The sequence below is a fragment of the Eupeodes corollae genome, chromosome 3 (genome assembly GCF_945859685.1).
Source record: "Eupeodes corollae chromosome 3, idEupCoro1.1, whole genome shotgun sequence".
In the NCBI taxonomy this organism is placed as follows: domain Eukaryota; kingdom Metazoa; phylum Arthropoda; class Insecta; order Diptera; family Syrphidae; genus Eupeodes; species Eupeodes corollae.
The window spans coordinates 120725393-120743883 of record NC_079149.1 but is presented as its reverse complement, the minus strand read 5'-3'; the positions used below and the strand labels follow the sequence as shown (position 1 = coordinate 120743883).

At 33.4% G+C, this 18491-nt stretch overlaps 1 protein-coding gene across 1 annotated transcript; it reads right to left on the bottom strand.

Moving 5' to 3' along the window:
* Window positions 1–274: 274 nt before the first annotated feature.
* LOC129948854 (protein spaetzle 4) lies at window positions 275–17406 on the bottom strand. Its single transcript, XM_056059970.1, has 3 exons — window positions 16283–17406; window positions 3136–4382; window positions 275–3068 (listed from the first exon to the last, which is right to left on the bottom strand). The coding sequence occupies exons 1-3, from the start codon at window positions 16406–16408 to the stop codon at window positions 2630–2632; spliced, it is 1812 nt and encodes a 603-aa protein (XP_055915945.1). The 5' UTR covers window positions 16409–17406; the 3' UTR covers window positions 275–2629.
* Window positions 17407–18491: the final 1085 nt, after the last annotated feature.

Below are 18491 nucleotides of genomic sequence, written 5' to 3'. Positions count from 1 at the left end.
TTGTCTTTATTTAATTTGATATTGAAATGTTCAATTATTTTTTTTTATAAATATACAATTTAATTTTTATTTACTATATAAATAAAGAGGATACTTTTAATAAAATAAAAAGAAAAAAACACAATAGATATTAATGCAATAAAAATAAATATATTAGGATATTATTATTCATTTGTTAAATTAAATAAATTTATATCATTTTATAAACTAAAAACAAATAAATATTTTACTTATTTAAAAAAAATCATTATGGATTATTCTCATACTTTCAATGATTTAAGATACCAAAATTCATGACAACCACTTTTTGTGCTATTTTAGAAGCTATACTGCAAAATTGCCAAGGCCTAAAAAGTTCACTTTTTGTGCTATTTTAGAAGCTATACTGCAAAATTGCCAAGGCCTAAAAAGTTATGAAATAGGTATAATTGTTTTAAGTACAAGTAAAACTCCTTTCTTCGTGTACTAGAAAGTTATATGTACCAGTACAGGGACTCAAATATCTGCATTCTATTAATTTTTAAGGAACTTCTTGCTGAAATAAAAACTTAATAAACAGGGCCTAGATTCTATAAAAAACGAGACGAATACTATCGTTAGCTTTTCAAAAACGAGAGGAGTTATATGAGATTCTTTAACGCGTGCCATCGAAGCAAATCGTTCCAACAAGTAAAAATGCTCATTTCTTATTTTTCTTACTGAATTTATCTCGGAGCTCAAAGTAATTGTGGTTTTGAAAGACATTTAAATGGTGCATACAGTCTCCAAGTACTTTGTAATGAAGTTTGTAGTTCCGTGGCAATATTTAAAAAAGTAATAGCAGATCTAATACTTTCTTGATGGCATTTGCAGCACGAATCTTCTTTGTCGTGCCTGAGATAATGTTGAATAGCCGATAAAGAATTAATTAAATTGAATTCTTATTAAGTAAATTCTTAATGAAGACGAACATTCGAAAAAAGTAGTCTCGGGCAAAATATTTTGAATAAGAAGTTGTTCAAGAAATGGTTTAAGAAAGTCCAATTAAGACTCAGTTTTTTTAAACTTTGGTCTTGCCAATAGTAACATATGCGTAGAATTGTTGGTGGTAATGGACAATTCTAGAGATGCTACAATCATGAACTGAACGCATTCTACCTCGAAACGTATTTTGTAAAACTTGATAGACTTCACTGAGCATGAGAAAATAGAAATCGACTAGAAGTTATATTTTTAGTACATTCTATGGTAGTCAGATAATGGTTAGACTTGAAACGAATTTAGATGGCTTAGACCTTGATGTCCAAAACATTTAAGTGCACAACTGGATGACGTCTTCGATTGCGAATCCCGTTCCATTCGTCTAGCAGATGCTGATGATTGAATCAAAAGTAAAATAGTTAAAATTAAAGACTTGACTAATTAAACTAAAAACAGAACTATGTTAAAAATGGCAATTGGTTGACTTTATCGTGTAAGCTCTAGAACTGAACGGGGTTGGGGTAAGGAGTTCTATCTTGCGTGATATTTTCTCGCTATTTTTCCCATCTTCGAACATTGGAATTGAAAATAATGTCAAAAGAAACTTTGCCATTCATTTATATGGAGGATTAGGGTTTATAGGAAAATAAAGCTAAAAAAGAACGATTGAAAATTGTGGTTAATTCATCTCATTTCTACATGAAAGTCATATCCACAAATAAAATTTTTTTAATTCTGTTAAAAACCCCAATTTTTTCATATCTCAAACGAACAAAATCAAAATAAGCTTGAAAATTTAAATAAATTGTATGCAAGTGCTCAACAAGCATTTTTGTTTTCAGATAAGTTTACATAGAAACAGGAATTAGACGGATTTCAAACCAACATCTGCGTAGGGGGTATCCCTTTCGAATTGTTTCTATCTTTTAAAACAAAAACTATAAATATGTACCATTGTACCCTCAAATGATTGTCATGAAAATATTTTCTTTAATAATAATTTATTTAATTATAGTTCTGGTGCATAATATAATTGGGTTGGATAAGTTTATATGGCCAATATTTTTCTAAGAGCAAAAAAAAAAAAAAAATGTACATACAAATTAAACTAAGATGCTACTTAATATTTATAAAACTTATTATTCCAACTTAATGATAGCCAGGCGTATCATTTATAGTGTTTTCCAATAAGTGGTTTCATTTAAATAAATTAATAAACGACTGTTTATTAATTATAATAAAGTCAGTAAACTTTTCTTGCAAAATTCCTTTGCTTCGTGACTTTTTTGTTGTGAATTTAATCAGTATGAATGCACTTTTCAAGTGTGTATAGTTGCATTTTTAGTAAACGTGTAGTTTTGACTTGTCAAAACTAAAAAATATGACAACTTCAAAACTGATAGATGTCCAAATCGAAGGAGATTCAAAATAAAACTTCTTAATGGAAAACCCTAAATTTAAGCCTATTTAATTTTTTGAGTTGGAAAAAATCAGTATTTTTTGTTCAAGGTACATTCGCTCATTTTGATTGATATATTTTTGAATATATATAAATATTTACAAACTACACAAATTTAAAGTTGTGTTCAATTCTTTTTCGACTAGTATACAAAATAATAATAAAAAAAAAATAAACTCAATCACAAAATAAATATTAATTAAAAATTATCTAATCGTATAAATCAAGTTCATCTTTAGGTCTATACCAATCTTCTGAAGCATGTTCGTAAACGGCTTTTCGAACTTCAGCTTCAGCTATTTCAGCTGGATGTCGATAATCTGCCTCGGATCGAGGACTTCTCGAGGTGGCTCTAAACTCCGATGGAATATCATAACACTTGCAGATGCAACACGATGGAAATCGAAACCAATCGGAGAAGATACCGCGGCATTCATTGTGTGGATCGTAGGCAAGAAGTCGATGGAGGCGATACTGTTGCTCGCAACGACATCCATCGCGACAGTACATTTGTTTCAATTCGTGGGTGCATTTCTCCCAGTGGACGTACTGTTCGAATGGGTATAGATTTAACAAAGCCAGAACTTCACCACGAGTGTTGTTGGCCCAAAATGGAGCCACCACTTCCTCTTTTACAGGACAAGCATTGCTAAAAGTATTTACAAACAGTTATTTAGGTTAATTGAGGACTTTCACTCTATTTAGGATATACTTACATTCCCTTCAAATTACCAACTTGCAAAGGTTCCTTCTGGAACGTGTCCTGGAAGAGTTGTCCATCTCGAACTACTGGCTTTGCCACCACAGGCAATACAATCGTTGGCTTCTTTGTTTCAGTAAGCTTAGCAGTTGTTGGCTCTGTTGGGGCATTATTATAAAGATTATGAAGGTTATTCACGCTGCTGTTGATGGTACTACTGACAGCGGTAGCCTTAAGGGGCGTGGTAGCCGCAAAACCATTTACCCGCAGCTTAGTCAAATTCGCAATAAGATTAATCGTCTGGGAGACTTTATCTGCTTCGGTTGAACGGAGTGGCATTGTTGCGGGTGAGGTTGGTTCATTTTTGATAATGGGTGGAGAAGCTACCTTCAAAGTTGTGGATATCGTAGCTGTGATATTGCTCAAGACGAGATTCGGTGAATCGACAATTTGTATATTTTCACCTTTGGTTGGTGCACTTGGCGAAGTCGGCTCATATACGCTGTTCGATTCTAGACTTTCCACATCATCATCGTCGTCATTATCATCCTCTTCCTCATCTGATTCAAGAAATTCAACATCATCCAACTTGGAGGTTGATCTCTTGGATCCTTCAGTTGTGGCGTTCACGAGTTTTTGAATTTCCAACTTCTGAGTTGTGGAAGTTGTAGGTGGACCAAGATCAGCATTGAGTGTAGTTCCTGGCTCAGTGGGTATAGTTGTGGCTTCATCCGTAGTTACGGGGATTTGAGTTGTCGTTGTGCTGCCAGTACTACTACTGACGGTACTGCTCAGCTCAACTGTAGTTGTACTTGGCGACGACGACGACGATGAAACTGGCCTAAAATGAGGCTCTTTCACAACATCATTATTTCGATTGCTTTCAAATTGATTGTGCATAACTTTTGTCCTTCGAAAACCATCTCTGGAATATCTCGCCGCAGCCAATTCCAGATCTTCAACATCGATATCATTATTCTGAATTTCAGTTCTCAATATGGATATGTGTTTCACATCACCGTACATTCTCTTCATGAGACCCTGATTCTCGTGGACAAATCGCCTCACAGCATGCCATGGATATGCCGCTCCTGGTAAATGGCAATAGGCTTGACGTGAAAGATCACATGGTATCGTGGCAACCAGTTGAGCTCTCCCACGTCGTGACATTTTATTCGGACTACATGAATTGGCTGAATCGAAACCGAATGCCACAGATCGATGGACGGTAATGGCAAAAAGTAAAAGGAACAGGAAATGCCCCTGCAAAAAAAAAAACAAGTTGTATAAATTAAATATTCAATTACAAGAGAAGCCGCCGCGCCGCCGCATCAGCTTCAACATCAGCATCAGCACCTACAACCTACAACAATTTTTGAATGAAAACGATCTCACAAGTGAATGTACAAGTAGGTATATGAAGTGTATGGTTGTAGGAGAAAGTTGCAACTGTTGTTTTATTTAATTTAATGCAAATAAAAAAATTTAACGAGAAGAATATTTTTATTTTACTTATAGAGGTACCTATGTAGTACCTTAAGATTGACATTAAGAAAAACTTTTACATCTGAGATGTACATATTTTGTTATCTTTAATTGTATCTTCCCATAACTTATAACTTAATGTGAAATTGGTGAATGGAAGAACGCAATTTTGTATTAATAAAATTTTTGACTTATTTTTTTAAGGAAAAGTCTGCTTGGTATTCATAAAACAAAAATTCAGTAAAAAACGGAGGCTGCGATGAAACCCACATCCTACAACCTCCTATCCCGTGTATCGAATTTTCAAAAACTTTAACGAAGCAGACGTACGAATGTAACCACACGCACACACATGCATCTATTTAATAACCTTTAATTTAGGCTCTTTGACCTTGAAAATTCTATAAATGTCAACATGTTCAATTTAAAAATGGGACCGATTAAGAAAATGGTTTTTAAAAGAACTTTAAAAGCAGATATTTTTTCAATTTAAAATTTCTTACGTTTTTGTACAAAATCTGTTGTGAAAAGGATGTTTGCCTTGAAAAACAGGCTTACATTTTGAGAGCCTTTATTCGTCTCAAAATCAGGTGAGGTTCCTAATTGATTATCTTGAACAGAACTAAGAGGAGAGCTCTTAGAACCGTAATACCCGTATTTCTAGGAAGCTTATCGGCTTATTTAGTTTTTGACAAACTATTACGTAAATAGGTTCTTTTTACACGCACTACACGAATGTGGAATCTTTTATCAGGCTTAGTATTTCTTTAATTATTATTATTATTTATGCAAACCTTCAAAACAAATGTGCATCGATATATCCATTATAATCCTATTCCCCTTTCACTCAATATGAAAAAAATTGTTTTAAATTGGCTTTTCCAAAGTTTCCATTTTTTACTTGCGACTTATAGGCAAGTATTGCATTCGTAAAAAAATCGAAATCGAGATTTTAATTAAATATGATGGTAGAGAAGTCGAAAAAAGTGGGTCTCAGAATACCGTCCGTCTGTCCTTGCCCCCTGAGTTTAAACATGGAAACTAAGGTTTCGATTTGAGTAAGGTTTTTTTTAAAGAGGAAAAACAACCCAAATTTTTTGACTGAAAATCAAAAATTCAAAATTTCTTAAAAACGAACAGATAGATTTTTATTAAATCTTCTCTAAATTTTTTTCTTTACAAGGCTTCTTTCTTTTAACGAGAAAAACAAATTTAAGGTTATTTAGTTTTTAATTTTTCTCAAAAATAAATGAAACGATATCTATAATTGTGTCTGCCCAAGCTCTGTCTTAATAATATTTGATGATCAAACATTTTTTTTTCAAAATTCAATATTTTTCAACGAAAATTCAATTTAAGACGTATTTATATTAATAAAGTTTTAAGAAACTGTATACTAAAAGTATTTTTAAACTAAAATTGAAAAATTCTATAAATAAAATATTAATTAAAAAGTAAGCCACTCTAACGATTTTGGAAAAAATTAATAAGTCAAGGCTTTTTGATCAATTAAATGGCATTCAAATTATTGGTGACAAACTTTTTTTATTGGTAAATTTATTAATTTTAAAATATAAATTTTATTTGTGAACGGATTTTTGAATACAGGAGCACGTTCGTGCGATCCAGCCTGGAACTTTATTTATTCTCGAAAATTAATGTATAGACTCTTGCTTCATTTTTTGGTAAAGACTATTAGCGTTATTTTATTTCGGTATGCAATTACCAAATCAAAATGTATCTGATTTAATAGCCACTGAATTGAATCGTGAACTACAATACAATACTGTAGAAATGGGAGCGATTGTCGCTCGCAATGTCCCACTGATAAATGAAGAACAAAGGACCATTTATGACTACATCATGCTACAAGTTTCGGCAGGACAAGGGAGATTTCTTTTTTTGGATGCACCAGGTGGCAAAACACTCCTTATTGAAAGATATAAAAAACTACGACAGTCTATTTGGCGGCACTCTTACTTCAGGTAATTTGAAAATTTTTTTGGTGAATTGTTCGTTTAATATTTTTTCACCGTTTACTTATATACCATATCCTTTCACACTAACAATAAGATATTTATTTGTAGCAAAATATTCTCAATATTATAAATTAAAATATTCTGCTAGTTTTTTTTATATAGAAATTAAAAAATTGCCGATTAAAAATCTTTGAAATTATATTTTTTTAAAGGAACACGGAAAAAGGGAAGTTTACATTGATATATTTTACAAATGCTTAATTTGACTTTTTACCAAATTCTTAAAGCTTACTCAGGTCTAAGACTGCGTATGTTCAAGAATTCATGCAGAAAAATTTACTGTAATGGTTGCCTATGACTGAGTAGTAGTACCCGTAGCATGATGGTTAGTGCGTTGGACTGTCACTAACAAGGGACTTGTTAGTGACGAAGGTTGAGCTTCAACTCATCTTCAATTCAATAAAAAATAAAAAGTCAGCAGGTGTCGATGGTATATCCAACGTTGTACTAAGACATTTACCGATGGAAGCAATTGACATATACACCACGCTCTTCAATAATGCACTGAATAATGCATATTATCCAGTGCATTGGAAGACCGCTGTGGTTCATCCTCTCCCGAAAAAGGGAAAGGACAACTCCAACCCGTCAAATCTTCGGTCGATAAGTCTTCTTCCGAGCATCAGCAAAGTTTTCGAAAAGATCATTAATAGGGCTCTGACTAAGTGGGCTGCGGACAACAAAATAATTCCGGATAAACAGTTCGGGTTCAAGGCGGGTCATGACACAATTCATGCTGCGTCTAAACTCGTTTCTGATATCCAATGGAATAAATCAAAACAACAATGCACAGGTGCTGTCCTGGTTGATTTGGAAAAGGCCTTTGACACCGTATGGTTAGAGGGTCTTTACCTAAAACTGAGCAGGCTTGGCATAAGCAAGCCATTGTTGTATATACTTTATGATATGCTTAACGGTAGAAAGTTTGTTGTCAAAAGTGGCAATGTAACTTCTACCACAACATTCTCAATTAAAAATGGTCTTCAACAGGGAGCGGTGAATTCGCCGATTCTCTTCAGCATTTACACCAGCGATCTGATAGGTAGTCTTACAAAGGCAATTGCGTACGCCGACGATCTAATTGCGTACAGAACGGCCCGAAAGGTTGAGGTTATTAGAATTCTCTTGCAGCGTGATTTCGACAAGATTCAGCGATATTGCGACGACTGGAAACTGAAAATAAATGTCCAGAAGTCAGAGACAATTCTGTTCCGGACTCCGTTGGCTAGGGCCACGAGGGATACGTGTAAGAATTGGCGCAAGATGGTCATCGTTGATCTTCACGGGCAGCCATTAGCGAGCAAAAGTGTAGTGAAGTACCTCGGTATCTGGTTAGATCAGTATTTATATTTCGACAGACATATAAATGCTGCTCTGACCAGGGCCAGAGGAGCCTTCGCTCTGACGAAACGGCTGTTTTTTAGCAGTCGGCTTGATCCCAGAGTGAAGGTAATTTGCTACATGGCCCTCATACGGCCAATGATCGTGTATGGTTGTCCTGTGTGGTTCAACGTTGCCCCTTCCCAGATGGAGAAGTTTCGGGTGTTCGAGCGGCAGTGTTTACGACGCTGTACCGGCTTATATCGAACAGCCGAATCTTCTTATGTGCATTATTATTCCAACGAGGTCCTGTACAACGGGGCTCGAATCAACAGAATTGACAATTTCGTGATAAAACTCGTTCGAGGTCACATTGCAAGAGCTATGTCTTCGACCAACAATTTAATTTTCGGGGCGTTCTATCCGAACGACGAGTATTTAGAGAGTGCACGCTTGAGCGGCTTCATTCCACCAGAGGCATTCCTCTTTTTAGACAAATGCGGTCTGATACAGGATAGATTGGCAGTCCCGTTAATCTACCACGTCAGGCGAAGAACCGTGGATAGGCGACTCCTGTACAATCGGGACGTCATGGCACAAGGCGGAGCAGAGCTCCTTCGGTTCAGTAGGGCTGTGTCCGAACGGGACCGAACGGATAGGGTGAAGCAGGAGAACCAGTTTTGGTGGCTTCAATCGGCACTTGATATTGGGTAGTCGGGATGGGGCTTTAAGCCTTGGCCGGCTTACATACTTGTTTTATAGTTTTAGGGTTTAGTTTTAAGTAGAATAGGCATGGTGGCACAAAAAAAAAAATAAAAAAAAATTAAAAAATAAAAATAAAAAAAAAAAACAAAAAAAAAAAAAAATTAAAAACAAAAAAAATCAAAGAAAAAAAAAAAAAAAACATGGAATAAAAAAAAAAAACATACAAAAAAGACAGTAAAATATAAAAACAAAACACGTTAGATTTGCTGCTGTGGTTGTTCTAGTTTTAAGTAGTTTATAGGTAGAATAGGTAGTTTAAGTTAGTTTTAAGTTTTATTTAAGGACCTTAATTTAAGTAGTTTGTAAGTAAAAATAAAAAAGGTTATTGATATTAGTTTTTTTCAAAATTTTCTAATGAAAACAAAACAAATAAAATTTAAATTGAAGTAAAATATATCTTAAGGCCGAAAGGCATTAGTAATTAGTGTTATAGTTTAGCTTAGAGTGTCCGTATGGGACCATTAAGTTAGTTGTAAGTTTTGGATAATTTAGGCTAGTTTTATGAATTTTTGTCTAGCTTTAAGATAGGTTTAAGATTGAATTAAATAAAAATGAATTTAAAAAAAAAAAAAAAAAAAAAAAAAAAGTGCGTTGGACTGTCATGCAAGGGGTCTTGGGTTCAATCCCTGCCTGTGCCACCTTAATTTAAAAAAAAAAAAATTAATTTTCGCGGGTACTGCCTCTTGCGAGGAATTGACAAATCCTTCAAGATTAATTCTTGTCATTAAAAAGTGCTTTCTCAAACTAGCCGTTCGGATTCGGCATAAAATTGTAGGTCCCCTCCATTCCTGACAACATTACTCGCACACAGGAATGGTTGAGAGTTGTAAGTCACTAGGCCCTGGTTCACAACGGACTGTTGCGCCACCCCATTTGATTTTTTGGTTGCCTATGACTACAAATCATCTATGAGAAACGAAGAATCTCTTGTCTGTTAAGTTTTTAACCAAAAGCATCCAACAACAACAAAAGGTACCCTATAGCACCACCCACGCCGACGTCGCATCACAGCCGCCATGGTCTTAGCCATCTCAAGAAAATACAAAAAAAAAGTAATTTTCCAATTTCCCACATTATTAAAATTCTCCGTTGCACTTTGTTTCAATTTTATCGCTATTAATGGTTTCCTAAGAAGTATCTAAATGTACAAAAAGCCAAATAACATCCATCATTGTCAGTTGTACTGAGTTGTTGTTGTTGTTGTTGTTTTTGCTGTTGGTTTGGTTACCACTATTATTTCCAGTGCGCTAAATGATCATTCTCAATTTAAAGAAATGTGCTGTTAGTCTGTCTCACCATCTCAAGAGAAGTTTAAAAGAATTATAAAACAACGAGAAATGGCTTTCCGGCTTTCACTCCTCAAACTCAAACTTAAGCCACAAGACGCGTTCAGTCTTTAGTTAAGACCAAGACAAGACATTATAAATGGTGAGCTTAGCGCATGTGTCCGACCGGCATAACGGTCCGGTTATAGTGGTCAATAAAATCGACAAAATTCACACACAAAAAAATACATAAATAAAATAAAATAAAAAAGATTCGGGGAAACTTTCCATTTCAAGTGATTGAAATAAAACCAGTTGTTTGTGCGAGGGCATCATCATCGTCATCCAGAGCCAGAGGGGACTTTGGGCGTCTATTTGCCGGTATAACAGCAGCTCTACAGCGTAACCATCTCGCCAAATGTTATTACAAGAAGTAGTATTTCTTATGGTTTTCTTAATGCTGCATGGTTGTAATTTCACCTTTCGTCTCGGATCAAATATGTTAAAATCTTGTTCTTTGAAGATGAACAATCTTTATGTCTTTGATAAAAGTTACAAAAAATCAAAAGATAAACAACGTTATGTTAGGTAACAATTCTGGGAAAGGTTGTGATAGGAAAAAAAAATATTTAAAATCTGTGTTAATCAATGTTATGTAAGCGCAGTGTCAATATTAAGATTTATTTTATTGGTTTATTCATTTGGTTAATTAAAAATACAAATCAAGGCAAAGATCAAGACATGAGATACTATAAGTTAGGTACATCATCAGTGATGAAGGTAAAATGCAGGTGATGATATTGAATCTTTCGATTCAATATTGAGTAAAAGAGAAATTATTTCGGTTACACAAAAAATAAAATGAAAATTAAAACATGTTTACTGCCTTTTTGATTCTTTTATTTTCTGAGACTCAGACGTAAATTTAACAAAAATGAAAGTCATTAAAAGTAACAGTGCATCAAGAGGTTTCATTTTAAGTAGAGTATACAAAATTATTGATGTGTCAATATTTTGATGGGCCTTTTACCTTGCCACAGACTTACTTTCATTAATTTTGTTGATAAATGAACGCAAACGGGAATCTCGAGAGCACTTCAGTTTTCGTTGAGATGTTTGTTTGATTTTTCTAGAAAAGTGAATCTCTTTCAAAATAAATTACACCCAAAGAAAAATTTAAGGTCTTCATTCCAATTAATTGTGAGGGATATTTTGAAATATTTACATTTTCTTATCGTCCCAAGAAGGAAATTATTGCGAAGAAAAATTTGAATATGACTTATTATTATTTTCACATAACAGAGCACTAGATAACGTCAATGTGAAATTATTAAATCAAATTTCTTTCAAAATCTTTTAAATCTTCGAAAACAGAAAATGTCAAAATCTTTAACTGTTAATTGTAAGCTCTGGTTTGGCTTTCGATTTTTAAAGTAACTCTGAGGAAAATTGTATTTATTACAAAAATTACATCAAATTAAGAGTGAAGTTAAAATTTTGAGAGGAATGACCGTACTATAAGGATCACAAACCATAAATGGTTAATTGTTAATAGTCGACTTTAATATTTAGGTCATAGTATGTATTTATTAATAAAAGCATATACATATGTTGGTCAATTTCACACAAATTTAAAACTTAAGATAAAATTCGATTATTAGTAAGGCCCGAAGTGTTCTAAAGTCTTACAATTGTTTTATATGCAAAATGCGTGCTCTGTTAAGAAAGTTCAGAATCCACTTTTTTACCCATTTTCCGGTACGTAAATAAGCAGAACTGTTGATTTTGGAGTGAATGAATATCACAAAGAAGAAGAAGCAAGAGCTAACAATGCATCCAGAAAAAGTCACAATTTTGTGCGGTTTATGGGCTGGTGGCATCATTGGACCGTACTTCTTCAAACATGATGCGAATCGTTACGTAACTGAACTGTGAATGGTGAGCACTACCCTAAGATGATATCCAACTTTTTTTGCCCAAAATGCAAGAGCTCGACTTGCATGACATGTTCAACAAGACGGTGCTAAATACCACACAGCACTCGCAACAAATGGACTTATTGAAAGGCGAGTTAGGTGATCATTTTATTTCGGGACTGGCCAATTTGCCACCTAGATCATTCGATTTAACGCATTTAGACTAAGCTCATGTCCATACAGACAAAACCGCTTCAATTGACGCATTGGAAGACAACATTGAAGCATTTATTCGCGTGGTGAAGCTGACTACATTCTCCTTACCAAATTGTAAAGTTTTGTATTCCAAAAAAACGTGCACCCTAAATATTCAATGCACCTTTGGTTTTTGGTTAACGTGAATAATCAAAACTTTTAACAGATTTTCACGATTTTTGGAAAAGAATTTCTTGTAAAAGTTTAATAGATTTCTTAACAATGATGAAAAAAAAACAATTTTGTCATCAGATATTTTTGAAAAACCTTTTTCTGTTTAACGTGAAAAGATTGTTTTAGAATATTTTTTATTTTGGTTTCAAAGTAAGAATCAAAATTTCTCAAAAATCGAGTTTAACAAGCTTAAGTTGTACCAACTTTAATATTTTTGTACTACCAACTAAAACCACTCCCATTCTATCACTTTTTAAATGCATTTTGCAAAAAATTATTTTAATCATTACATATTTTATGAATTACACTAAAAACAATATATACCAATTGTTAGGCTTTTAAAATGATTTTTTTTCCTTCAGTTATAGCTATTTATTCCAAAACTATACGTTTTTAATAAAAGGTTAATAAATTAAGTTGAATAAGGAACATACATATCTACACACCTAATTTTACAATAATTTTGTATAATTTGTGAGCCAAGAAATAAATGAAAACCCATTTAGTTTTGCTATGTTAAGTCTTTAAATTAAATAAGTTAATTCAAATCTAAGTTCAAGCCCAAACTAAAAAACTAGATCTAAGATACTTCAAATCCAATATTTGCAAACTAAAAAAAGTCTTCCTTAACCAACCTCATTCAGAGTTTTCATATTAGGAAAATAACGTGTTTCAGTGTATTTGATACCTCTCGAAGAAGATTATTATGTCAGCATAATTTAGTCAGAACTTGATCACACTTTATAAGTAGACATAAGTAGATATCATAAAATCAAATCATATCAACATCAGCACCAGCACATTTACTATGTTTAACCTCATGCACTGAATACATGTATCTGTCTCTTATAAAACATTTGTCATTTCTCATCAAGTATAGTGATGTTTACCTTTTACTCGTTTTTTATTCCTGTTACTTCTTCAGTCATATCAAACACCATATGATTGTCTCTAAGTCAACCACAAAGCATACTTTTTTTCCTATTTCAAGCCAATTATAGCAACTTTCTTCCTTTATATACAATAAAATGTTTGTACTTAATGCTGCTCGCCAAACTCTTTGATACACGGCCATTAAACACGTTTTATTTATATCTACTTCTGTGACTTGATCTTAACCAATAGATTTGTTCATATCATTGTTTTATGTATGTTTTGTTTTTGTCTTCACATTAATGCTTCAAATTAAACAAAAAAAGAAAAGAAATTACATCTGTTAATAAGTAAGTATACATCAATGGTCAGAGTAAAAGCCTTAACAGTTTTACATTGCAGTAGACATGATTTATGCTTTATCTTTCTGTGTATTTGGAAAAATGGGTGTTAAAACAATGCTTTAATAGTTTTGGGAGTTACACATTTAATATCTTATTGCTTTCTCTTTTATTCAACACTAAAAGTTTCAAATTTTACAAAGAACTTTTAAAAAAAAGTGGTTTGCTGCTCAGCTCTTTTGTATAAAAATTATAAACTGACAAATTGGTGGAAATGTGACTCTTCCCGTTATACCCTATTCGAAAAAAAAATGATTCCACTAATTACATTTGATTATAATAAATTCAAAGCCATCAAGAAGTCAACATCAAGATAAGTTTGGCGACATGAATTTAAATAAAATTGGCATAACGTTTAAAAACTGTGTATGAAGTACCCATGTGTCTTATAAACGCTGGCGCTGTCTGCCATCAAAGCGTACAACAACGTGATATATTTTTGTTTGTTTTGTTTTTCTTGAGGTCTTTTGGATTTGTTTTTGGTTTGGTGTTGTTGTTGTGGTACAGAGAAAAAGTGAAATTTTAAACTTTTCCTTGCACTAATTGTTGCCTAAATTGATAGACAATCCATATATCAGCAACGAGTATTATTATTTTTTTTTGTGATAGGTACCTTTTTCTAATTTCTTAAACGATTTTTGAATTAGGGCCGATGGTAAAGATAGAAAGTTTTTCCTAATAAAAAATTTTAATTTGTTGAACTTAAAAGTATAAGATAAAAAGAGGTCGATCACTGAAATTCAAATTAAGTACATTTTTTGAAATAGCAGATGACTATACGTACTTAATCATTAACGATACAAAATTATTCAGTAAATGGAAAGGGTTGTATTGTTTAAAACAATTACTATAAGTTATACCTAAGATAGAAGTAGTGATATTAAATAATGCATGATGAAAGATTAGAAATTATTTTACTCAGCATATCAAATGATATGAACTATTATGAGATGAAATAATATTGGAACTAATAAACTCAAATATTAAGGAAATCACATGTACTACCAATGTTTACAAACTAAGGCGTGTTCTTTTCTTATGGATATTATTGAATCTAGGATGTTATTACTATTTGTTTTTAGTTTTTACAACCTATGTGTAAATTTGCATGGTCTTAAATAGAATATTTCAACAAAAAACATTATTTCTTATTAGATTATAAATATTTGTTTTTTAATTTGAATATTGAAAAATATTTGAATGCGTGTTCAAAATTGCTTATAAGTCAGATAAACGAGACATAATAAATTGGCACATTTAAGTACCAATGTTTTGAAGTTATTTTCAATACTTAATTGCACACAAATTTAATTAATATTATTTGATTGTTTCAAGCAATTTCAAGGTCGGTGAGTGTTATTTAAATATAAATGGAATTGCAGAGAGAATTAAGAGCAAATGTTCCTCCATTCCCAATTGTTTAACATACTTCATAAATCAGGAAACCATAAATAAATGAAATCAGTTAGGTGGCACAATAGTAGCTTAAAGTGACCTAAAGTTTTGTATTTATCGAATTCAAACGGCACTTTTGAGATATTTATAAAAAGGTCTTGAAAAAAAAGAACGATTTATTTATTTGAATCTCTATTGTTTTACAAGAGTCAATGATTTGATTATTTAAGCCTTTGATTACAGTTTTTAAATTTGTCTAGGTTTGTCTACGTTATTTTCCCTAATTTGTCACTTTTCGTGCAGCTGTCAGCTTTAAAGCTGTCAGCTCAAAAAACTACCCCATTCCTTCAAGAGTGCATTGATGTTGTTAAAAACCACAATGCAAATTGTGAATATTTTTAAGTCAAATTTTTGTATGAAAGAAAAGTTTTCTGACCGTGTTATATCTCTTAGAAATTCTCACAATTGGACAGACTTTAGTAGCTAATTTGGTAATTTAACACTTAGACTTTTTTTTTTCTTAATATTATATTCGGATACAAACTTCTTGTTGGTATACGATTCGAGAAATTAGTGAAGACATACATTCGTTGGTAGAGTTTTTCTTTCTCTTTAAACTGAAATACACTTCAATTGATTTGTCTTAAAAAACATTTTGGATAACCCTTATTTAAAAAAAACGCTAATTGATATTCCCCTAGAATTGCAATCAAAAATTAATTCAATAATTTTTATTTATAATTTCATATTTAAATTTTACATACCATCTTATCAGTGGAATATATATTCGAGTAATTTGCTTAGTTTTTACTTCAGAAGGGAAATTAATACAGAAAAAGGTTTGGATCTCAGCTCTTTTGTTTAACATGTGTCATTCTCTAGAATTAAAACCTCGAAACTAAAACAACATCACTTTTAAGTAAAAATGGAATCTGAAGCTACTATCTCAGTCAGAAAAACTTACATAAATTGTATTCTTCCACTGATCTTATGTATCGCTAAAATACTGTCATGAACAAAGTTAAATTTGAAGTTTATTTTAAAACTCTATAAGTAAGTTCCGTGTGTGTGATATTGTATTAACGTCAAAATTCTAAAGACATTTATACTCATTAAAAGTTTCTAACTCAACTCTTTCATTTTATTGCCCAATAATAAACAAAAAAATCAATAGAAAATTTGCTATTTGTTCCTACTTGGTATTTTATTATACCCCACAAATAGTCACACACACATTTTGTCTAACAAAAAAAAGAAAAACTTATGTTAACTTACCCTAAATTTGTTAGCAAATTTAAATCCTCTGTCCATGTTTACATGCCGCATTTGTATGTATTCCTTGCTTTGAGCTAATATTTTCATAAAACATTCACGAACACTGATTATAAACACTTTTTCCATTCAACTTTGTAGCTGGATATGTAAATATTTCTTTTTTTCTCTTTTTTATTTAAAACTTCAACAATTTTTTTCATGTACACTTATTTTTATAACTTTCACACGTGAATTTCTTTAAGAAATGCACCGAGAACATCATCGTAGTCACCACTGCTGGCGTGAATACACTTTACATTTTTTTGCGATTTTTACTTTCGAAATCAATACGATTTGTTTTTGTTCGGACCAAACAAAAATGGAAAAAGATGTAAATCAATCTAAATAATTCAACACCTAGAACTCGATAGAGAAGAGTCCAAAAAAAACCAACGCAAAAGACTCCGCGATCACAAAATCAAATAAAAAAAAAAAAACAAAGTGTAAGAAAAACTTTTTCTTATTATTATTCGTCCCGTCATCACCAACGAACGTCGCACATTTGACTGTGACAAACTGCAAACAAGAAAAAGTGAGCCCCGGAATAGTATGTGGTTGAGACAAATCTTAGTAGGTCAGTAGTGGCCTTCTTCTGCGCGATCACCAGCTGTTTGTTTGCTGCTGCTGCTTCTGCTGCTGTTGCTTCTACTCTACTCTGCTTTTGTTGCTGCCGCTTGCGCTGCCGTTAATGCTATCACTGCTGCTGCAGATACGAATATAGTGAGTGCTATTACTTGGCGTGACGACGCACGACAGACGTGAGCGCGAAGAGTGTTTGATATAACGACGACGGTAAGGCGCGCAGCCATCTCGCAACTGAAAACTTGAAATTCGAATTTGTTGAGACAGCAGCGCACAGCAGTAATGCAACTGCTGCCACTTTAGTTGCTTTGGCTTGCAGAGTAGTTGATTTTGGTAGTTGGTAGAGTGGTTGATGATGGTGGTGGTGGTCTTCGCTGAACCATGAGAAATGAGAGAGACACTGTCTGCCTGTTGAGCTTAGTCTTTTGGCCAGGGACGTGAGACACACTACACACACCATACATCCGTACCTAAGTTATAGAGGGAAATAAAGGGGCCCCTTTGTGCCCATCACAGAGATTCATGGTGTTGAAGAAAGCACCAGTCTTAAAGAAGAAAGCAAGATTTAATTTTCTTTCTTCGCTCATGGACACATCGCAGCAGCAAACGCAGCGTTGTCGTCGACTCGACGTAGTCTTCGTCGTTGTCGCCGTCGCTGACGTTGTCGTTGTCGCTGTCACCATTACCGTCGCCATCCCCGTCACCATCACCACCACAAGTACTATCTACCGCCGCCGTCGTTTTGTTCGTTAGTCGGTGTGGATTCGTCTTTTTCAAAGAAAGGTGCGCACGATGATGGTAAGATATGGTATCCATCCGTATATACAAATGAAATCACGAATAATTGCCTTTTAAGCCTTTCTTGGCAATGGGAACCAACTTGGAGAACATATGATATTCCGGCATGGCGGAGCGACCACATGTGGCGTATGTCACGATGGTAGATGGATGGATGGATGGATGGAACAAATGCGGATGGTATAGCTATAATTTGATTTTCAGCCTGCGCAGTTTTGCGAAATCGCACACAAAGAGCAAACAAAATGGAAGACCAAATAGCACCAACGCCATTACCATTACCATCATCATCATCATCACCACCAAAGACAAATATTAATTTTTATAAAATATATGATCCAACTTAACTCTATGACATGCCGCTCAGGCTCAGCACGCAGAGAGCGCAGACTTTGGAGGTACAAAACGTCTTTGTTGCTGAACTACGGTAGATGTCGGTGGTATAAGATCAGAGTGGTGCTGTGTTGTCTTGATATGTGTGCGCGGCGGTTCGCCTCTTTTTCGTGTTTTTGTGGCCGCAAAATTTGTAATGGAATTATTGTTATTATGGCAAAGTGAAAGTGTAATATGCGAGCGTTTAGGAATTTATGGTGTTGAAATTTTTGTTGGTTATATTTATATACACGTATGATGATAATGATGAAGACTGACTGACACAAGAAGAGGTGTTTTTCACTTTCAGTTGATTTTGACGAGTGACATGTGAGGCAATTTCCGTTTATCGAAAGTAAACATCATGATTATGCTGCTGTTAATTTTATATTGGTATTGGGTAACAAAAAATAACAAA

Coding starts and splice junctions, on each gene's coding strand:
- LOC129948854 (XM_056059970.1), bottom strand. CDS start 16,408: ATGGAAAAAGTGTTTATAATCAGTGTTCGTGAATGTTTTATGAAAATA. Junction 4,383..16,282: donor AATTTGCTAACAAATTTAGG/GTAAGTTAACAT, acceptor TTTTTTTTGCAG/GGGCATTTCCTGTTCCTTTT. Junction 3,069..3,135: donor GTTGGTAATTTGAAGGGAAT/GTAAGTATATCC, acceptor AAATACTTTTAG/CAATGCTTGTCCTGTAAAAG.